Source organism: Populus trichocarpa, chromosome 6 (genome assembly GCF_000002775.5).
Source record: "Populus trichocarpa isolate Nisqually-1 chromosome 6, P.trichocarpa_v4.1, whole genome shotgun sequence".
Classification (NCBI taxonomy): Eukaryota; Viridiplantae; Streptophyta; class Magnoliopsida; order Malpighiales; family Salicaceae; genus Populus; species Populus trichocarpa.
Genome location: NC_037290.2, coordinates 11,834,968 through 11,843,071, shown reverse-complemented (window position 1 = coordinate 11,843,071; position 8,104 = coordinate 11,834,968). Strand labels below are relative to the sequence as shown.

At 41.8% G+C, this 8,104-nt stretch overlaps 2 protein-coding genes across 3 annotated transcripts; one reads left to right on the top strand and one right to left on the bottom strand.

The window, feature by feature from the left end:
* The first annotated feature begins 259 nt into the window (after nt 1–259).
* Nucleotides 260–3,882, top strand: LOC18100328 (subtilisin-like protease SBT1.8). Its single transcript, XM_006381553.3, has 2 exons — nt 260–2,003; nt 2,963–3,882. The coding sequence occupies exons 1-2, from the start codon at nt 362–364 to the stop codon at nt 3,625–3,627; spliced, it is 2,307 nt and encodes a 768-aa protein (XP_006381615.3). The 5' UTR covers nt 260–361; the 3' UTR covers nt 3,628–3,882.
* Nucleotides 3,883–4,854: 972 nt separating this feature from the next.
* LOC18100327 (guanine nucleotide-binding protein subunit gamma 3) lies at nt 4,855–7,865 on the bottom strand. Of its 2 annotated transcripts, none has more exons than XM_024603512.2 (5): nt 7,070–7,865; nt 6,013–6,065; nt 5,859–5,903; nt 5,704–5,745; nt 4,855–5,354 (listed from the first exon to the last, which is right to left on the bottom strand). In XM_024603512.2, the coding sequence occupies exons 1-5, from the start codon at nt 7,217–7,219 to the stop codon at nt 5,006–5,008; spliced, it is 639 nt and encodes a 212-aa protein (XP_024459280.2). In that variant the 5' UTR covers nt 7,220–7,865; the 3' UTR covers nt 4,855–5,005. The 2 variants fall into 2 exon arrangements, with proteins under 2 accessions (XP_024459280.2, XP_006381614.3); XM_006381552.3 differs by having other exon boundaries at nt 5,704–5,748; nt 7,070–7,858.
* Nucleotides 7,866–8,104: the final 239 nt, after the last annotated feature.

Genomic DNA, 8,104 nt, shown 5'->3' with positions numbered 1-8,104 from the left:
AAAATGGGAGACAGTAGACGTGCTGATCCAACTAGCCCAGCTCACGGTATAGACTAGCCCATGCCCGTGCTGGCAGACGACATGATACAAACAAAGAGGAATGGGAGACAGTTCAATTGCCAAATAAGCATGGGTTTTCACAGGGACCCTCACCCATTTCTGCAGATTTTATTTCTCTCAAAATGGCATTTGTGTAATAAATGAAGCTTAGAAGCCTGATTTGCAACCCCGATGCTTTTTATAACCGACACTGGTCCTATAATCTCCGTGACAGTGGCTGCCTGTACTGCAAGCCCATCTTTTCCCACTTTCTCTTCTCCTTTTAAAATTTATCCTGTTCACTCTGACCATCACAGCCATCATGGTCTCCTCCTCCATGGCCGGGATTTGGCCGCTCGCTGTCCTCCCCCTCCTCCTGTCCCTCTCCCTATCCATCTCCACCACCGCGAAACAAACCTACATAGTTCACATGAAACACAACACAAAACCAGACTCCTTCCCAACCCACCATGACTGGTACACTGCAAGCCTCCAATCCGTTACTTCCACTCCTGACTCCCTCCTCTACACTTACACCAATGCATTTGACGGCTTTGCTGCCTCCCTCAGTGACGAAGAAGTTGAATTGTTGAAACAATCTCAATCTGTCGTCGATGTTTACGAAGACACTCTTTACTCCCTCCACACCACTCGCACTCCTGCTTTTTTGGGCCTTAATACTGACTTAGGACTCTTAGATGGACATCACGCCATGGGCATTAATCAATCATCAAATGATGTTATTGTAGGTGTTCTTGATACTGGGATCTGGCCCGAATCGAAGTCTTTTTATGATTCGGGAATGCCTGAGATCCCGACTCGATGGAAGGGAGAATGTGAGTCTGGCCCTGATTTCAGCCCCAAACTCTGCAACAAGAAGCTGATAGGCGCTCGATATTTTTCAAAGGGATACCATATGGCATCTGGTGGTAGAGGTTTCTTAAAAAAGCCTAAAGAGACCGAATCTCCGCGTGACCAAGACGGGCACGGCACTCACACTGCAAGCACGGCCGCCGGGTCTCAAGTGGTTAATGCGAGTTTACTTGGGTATGCTAGCGGCACGGCGCGTGGAATGGCCACCAGCGCGCTTGTTGCTTCTTACAAGGTTTGCTGGGTATCTGGTTGTTTTGGTTCAGACATTCTGGCAGGAATGGATCGGGCAATTGAAGATGGCGTGGATGTCATGTCCCTTTCTCTTGGTGGCGGATCGGCTCCTTATTATCGCGATACGATTGCAATCGGTGCTTTTACGGCGATGGAGAGAGGCATCTTCGTGTCTTGCTCGGCTGGTAACAGTGGGCCTAATATAGCTTCACTCGCAAATGTGGCTCCTTGGATCATGACCGTTGGTGCTGGAACTTTGGACCGGGATTTTCCCGCTTATGCTGTAATGGGAAATAAGAAACGGTTCGCTGGTGTTTCTTTGTATAGCGGAGCAGGAATGGGGAAAAAACCGGTGGGTTTGGTTTATAAGAAGGGAAGCAATAGCACATGCAATTTGTGTATGCCCGGCTCACTGGAACCGCAGTTAGTCCGTGGTAAGGTGGTGATTTGTGATAGGGGGATTAATCCACGTGTCGAAAAGGGTGCGGTCGTGAGGGATGCAGGTGGGGTTGGGATGATATTGGCCAATACGGCGGAGAGTGGGGAAGAATTGGTGGCGGACAGTCACTTGTTGCCGGCTGTGGCGGTGGGGAGGAAAGTTGGGGATGTGATTCGAGAGTATGTTAAGAGCGATCCAAATCCAACGGCTGTTTTGAGTTTTGGTGGGACAGTTTTGGATGTAAGGCCTTCACCAGTTGTAGCAGCATTTAGTTCAAGAGGGCCAAATTTGGTGACAAGGGAGATATTGAAGCCGGATTTGATTGGGCCTGGAGTCAATATATTGGCTGCTTGGTCAGAGACAATTGGACCCACTGGACTAGAGACCGACACTAGAAAAACTCAGTTCAATATCATGTCAGGTGCTCTACTCACTCCCTCTCATTTGCTAATCTGGTAACGGTCATCATCGTACTATTTGTTTTCCTTGTGTGTCTGTGTTTATTGTTATTAACCTAGGAGTAATATCTTACTTAGGTTAGGTTAGGTTAGGTTAGGTTCAGCATGCCAAGTTTGCTTGCTTTGGAGTGGAGGTAAATACATGATTAGTGGAGTCTGTAGTTTAATAAATGGATTAATCACGGCTGGGAGCTGGTTTGTTTGTGCTAATAAATCTTGGTGGTTGGGGGTAAATAACAATGGCAATCGGCGAAACTGGGTTCGGGTGTTGACAGGCACACAAATTTATTACACAATCAAGCCTTGGCGAAAGTGGAACTAGACAGATCACATACTCTATCAACTCTTCCACTGCCAATTTGTTTTTATATCTGGCTTCGTTGGAGCTAGCACTAGTCAATAAAAGATGGTAGCCTAGGGGTCAGTGTTGTGTCTGTGGTCCTCCTGCTTTTTTAGCATTAGGTTAATTGGTTTTATGATTAACCAACCTATTCTATTTCTTTTATGTGAGTCTCCCCGAGAGGATGCACTTTGATATTGGAGTCGAATCTGCTTTTCGTGTTTGGAAACATGGGCCAACTTTTTTTTTCAAAGAAGTTTAATTTTTTTTTTTTTTTTTTTTTTTTTGCTAAAAATCAACTTTTTTTATGATTTCAATTATTTTGATACGCTCATTTAAAAATAAAATATCATTTTCATATAAAAAAACACTTTAAAAAAACAACACTGCTTGCAAACAGATCTTTTATCGTTTGAATTGAACCTGTTTCGATATATTTCATATGTGAAAAATAAATTTTAAAAAAAATCATCTTGAAACTCGCAAATAGACACTTGCTAAGTAAGCAACACTAGGCTAGTGAGTAGTCACCCAACAGGCTTCTGTTGCTACGCATAACATGATGTATACTTGTTATTGTAGGTACATCTATGTCATGCCCACACATAAGTGGTGTCGCTGCATTGCTGAAAGCAGCCCACCCAACATGGAGCCCAAGTGCAATTAAATCTGCTCTCATGACCACTGCCTATGTTAGTGACAACACCAACTCCCCGCTCCAGGACGCTGCAGGTGGTGCACTTTCAAACCCATGGGCTCATGGGTCTGGTCATGTAGACCCACAGAAAGCTCTCTCGCCGGGCCTCGTGTATGATATCTCAGCAGATGAATACGTAGCATTCTTGTGCTCTCTGGACTACACCATTGAGCATGTCCAAGCCATTGTCAAGCGCCCAAACATCACTTGTTCGAGGAAATTCAACAACCCTGGTAATCTCAACTATCCGTCGTTCTCAGTGGTGTTTACCAACAATAGGGTTGTAAGGTACACCCGAGAATTGACAAATGTGGGCGCTGCTGGCTCCATTTATGAAGTAGCCGTGACTGGGCCGCAAGCGGTGCAGGTGACGGTGAAGCCTTCTAAGCTTGTTTTTAAAAATGTTGGGGACAAGCTTAGATACACAGTGACTTTTGTGGCAAGAAAAGGTGCCAGCCTCACTGGTAGATCTGAATTTGGTGCAATCGTGTGGAGAAATGCTCAACACCAAGTTAGGAGCCCAGTTGCATTTTCATGGACGCAGTTGTGAGCTTTTCTTCTTCAGGTTTCTTATTTGTTATAGATGAATATGGGTTTTCTGTTGATGGGCCTGGTCACAACTTTGCTTGAGAGAGAGCTGCCAAACAGGGAGAAGCCAGAGCTGGGATATGATTTATGGTATTGTTTGCCCTTTGATAGGCAGGATAGGGCTGGTAAAAGTTTGATTTTAATTAACCGCGTGCTCGAGAACCTAATGTAATACTATTTGAATGGATATAAATTCAAGATCGACCTTATAACATAACATCGAACCATGGCCTAAAAAAAGTCTTATCTTCCTGTAACTTGTTGACCTTCCTATGGGGGTGGCAGGTTTTGACCAGCCGAATGTCGGCCGATTTAGGGAAAGGGCAAAAAGAAGAGAAGGGGCTTGTGTCGCCGAAGGAAAATATTGATCATGGATAGTTTGAGCATACCTGGCAATTTATAGTAGCTTTTGTAGCTTATCAGATAAAATATTCAGAAACTGTATGTCCGTCTAGGGCTAGATTTCGTAGCAAATTCATTGCTCTGACACAGTTTCAGAAGCAAAGTAAAGGTAAAGGGGCCTTCTAAACCAGCGCCATTTGATTCTCTAAATTATATGGTTGGTAAAGCCCTCCACTCTGCTCAGACAAGAAGCCTGCCTTAGTGGGTACTATTTATTGACAAAAGAAGCACTGGCAATGGCATCATGTTGACTAGTCACTATGATTCATTTAGAGAACTGAATGACAAGACAGCACCTGTGCCCTGTAGTTTACAGTTCTGCAGAGAGTGTAGTCTTATGGCCAGTAACGACCATAACTCAGCCAGAATAAGGCCACCCAGTTCAATTATTTCGCATCAATAATTAGCAAGTAGTAGGTCCAGTGATTTTGAATTATGCGTGTATCGATAATAATCACCAAGTCTATTTTCAACTCAAAGATTAACAAGTTCTTGAACAAGGGCTGTGATGGAGGTGAAAAAAGAGCATATCCCTTGACACATAGCAGCAAGCTCTTGACAAAGCCTTAAGCAAACAAACAACAAACCTCTGACTGTGATAAGACCACAAATACGAGAACATCAGTCTTGTACGAATATAGCCAAACCAATTCAGGCCCGAAAAAAAATCCAATCAGTGTCTAGGTTACTATATACTAGTATTTGTGGTTTTAAGTTTCCTTTGGAGCTTGTTTGTCAAGTGTGGTGGTGCAGCCTAATAGATAATTGAATGGACAGCTTCTTGGCATGGATGGAACTTTCTTAACTGCATTACAGACCTAGCCAAGGCCAGTTCAAGAAACCAAAAAATACAAAAGTTCCCACCATTGATACTATATGTAGAAATTGAATGGCATGTTGTAGATAAAAGCTTCCTTAAAATACTGCGCACTGAAATGCTAGAAGAATAAACAACATGGATTACAGCAAGCCTTTTTACAGTTGCAACAAAGGGGGGTTACCTTTGGACATTTGGGACAAGAGCACGTCCAACTGCAACAAGAGCAATCTGGGCATGAAGGCAATTGACAAGTGCAGCAGCAGTTCCTGTTGCATGAGATCTTTCTACAGCAATGGGATCTAGGAAGAGGACAGCAGCAGCAGCATCGCCACTTTAGAGTTGGGCAGCTGATGCAGGAACAGCAGTTACGTGGATTACACTCACAGCAGGTCGGACATTCAAGATGAAGAGAGCATCCCGAAGAACAGCAGCAACAGATCCATGATAGGTTAAAACAGCGTATACCACTGCAAACGACAAAGGAAATCGCGTTATTTGTGAAAGGGTCAGGTCATGCAAGGAAGAGAAACTTGTTGGTCATTTATGTAACAAAAATGGATTGAAGGCTCTAGGCTTGTCTTCTTAACTGCATTTTGCAGTGTGCTATGATGGCATAACTAAATGCCACTAAGTTCATAATAGAACGTTAAACACATTAATTACAAGAGTTAAATTCGTCTAAATTCTCAAAATAAAGAGTTTCATGGAACATCAAGAACCAAAAGAATCCAGAATGAATATTTTGCAAACACCAATTACTGGGATTGAATAGAGTTCTATACAGAAAAATAAGAAAAATGGACGAGGAAACAGTACCATAGCCACTTCCAGAATAGACAAGTCCTTCGTTTCTTCCGACTTCTGGTTAAAATGAAAAAAGAAGAAGAAAGAAAATGAAAAGAGAGATGCATAAAGCTATTCTTCTTCTTCAAAACCAGAAAGCAAAGTTTAACAGATGATACTGTTCTTACGTAGGAATCAAAGGATCTGAGTTTGCCACAACAAAGTCAGTGACCCTGCAAAAATATATTCCAATTAGCCGCTAATTGAACAGAATCTATAACTTGTGCATATATTTTTTTGGAACACTTGAAACTATGCCATGTGATTGTAAAACTGACGTACTCTTTGCAGCATCTAGATGCAGGCTGGAGGCCTTGAAGAGATTTAAGTTCCTCCTGCTCAAATTGAAATTGCCAATTCAATATTCTTTCATTGTATAAAAGAGAGAATAAAAGCTTATCAGAGAAGATTTTTTTTTCCCATCCAATTAATCAATCTTCACACAAACTTCATGAAATAAATTGGCTGGTAGGGAGCAATTACAGATATTAATGACTGCTTATCTTCTACCATATAACAGATGATACCATCACTGAAACCTCTTATGAGGATGCCCAGTTAGACCATGCTAAGATTCAAAACTAAAACTTTCATACATATAGCACTGTTGAAGAAAATATCTAAAACAGGAAATAACCAGCTATAATCACTTCTAAGACTAACAAAGTCCATCTTGTGGTTTGGGTTGAAACAAACAAACAAGTACTAAACACAACTCAGTCTGATAGGTTGGCAGTGCAAATAGTCAGCAGAACACAGAACGTCCAAAGCTACTGGATGAACAGTTAATATAATTCAAGAAGGAAAATTGCTTCCAGTTTCAGGTTTGGCAAAGCCAGCAACAATGACAAATCTTTTTTTTTTTTTAATTATTGAACAATAATAACCCATCAACAATTTCCGTAAGATGCCATCACAAGATATCAGTCAGCTAGGTCCTCGTGCATCTGGGATAAAACAACCAACCAAAAAATACCCAATTTTCATCCTTCTGCTACCTGCAGTAGTAGGTTCTTTATTATGTTTAAATTGAGTGTTCGCAACTAGAAGGATCGTACCTCCTAAAATTCCACTCACACTATAAGCTAACAATACAAAGGAAGTTTCAGCCAAATTTTCCATTGGTGATGAGAATTTCTTGTACTACAGCATACCAATAAAACTAATGTTAAGCTTGTTTCAACTACCCTTTCTAGTTTCTCCTCTATTTGATTGTTATGATAGTATCACCTCAACTTCTCATATCCAGTAAGATTTAGCATATAAGAAACTAAAGAAACCAAACCTCGACATGCCAGTTAGGGGGAGAACACAGAATGATAGCAAATTTAAAGCCCACCTCTAAGAAACCAATCTCTCTCTCAAGCATCTGCACTTTAGCCATTTCCCTTCGCTTTCCATACAAATCCGGATACTCCGGCGGTGACTTTGGACAAGGCGGCGGCAATGATGGTACAGAGGAAGAGCCACCCGTCGTAGCAGGAGCCATGACTCCTTGTAACCTCTTGTTTTAACAGTTGAATCTCAAAAAACTAGCAATAGAAGAAGAAGAATGAAGCAAGAAATGCAAAAGGAGATAAAAACAAGTATAGTACTATTGGTTAACGAGTACCAAAGAAAAAACACCAGGTAATAGTATAGCACTGGGAAATGGAAACATAGCAAGGGACAAACAAGAAGCGGGCAAGCAATGTTAGGTGTGAATGCAGTAAGAGTACTAGCACAAGAGAGAAGAAAAAAAAAAGATGTTGAGTGGAAAGGGAGGGAGGAGAGACAGAGACAGAGCTAGGTAGGCAGTAATTACGTAACCTGACAAGGATAATTACATTACCCAGAAAAGAAAAGAAGCGGGCAAGCAAGAGACTGTAACAATTTAATAAGAGCAGAGTTGGTACACGAGAGTGAATGAACGTGTGTGTACGTGTGTGTAATAGTTGCACCATATAGATTGATAGATTGGAGAGTGATTTATTATTTTCACAGAGAGACTGTGCGTGTGAGAGAGAGATGTATGCGTCTGTATTTATATGTGATGGTGATCTTCTGAAGACACTAGCTTTATGCATGGTAATAATGGTAAAGTCGGCCGTGGAAAAGCCTGCAAACAAGTCTGTGTAGTGTGTACGACCCCATCTTGGCCCGCCCTACTTCACCCTCCAGTAACTAGCTAGTAAGTGCTTTGATCCTTTCTTTCTTTTTTCATAACAAATAAAAAATTACAGCTACTTCTGTGTGTGTGCTCTTCTTTTCCTTTCACTACACTTGTATTGTAAGAGATAAATAAGTACAAAGACAAAGTCTTTCTTCTCTCTCGTGCGTCTGCATATATTTTTTTTTGGTCTGAGAGAGTGTCGCTGGAAGTGGAGGTGGATGT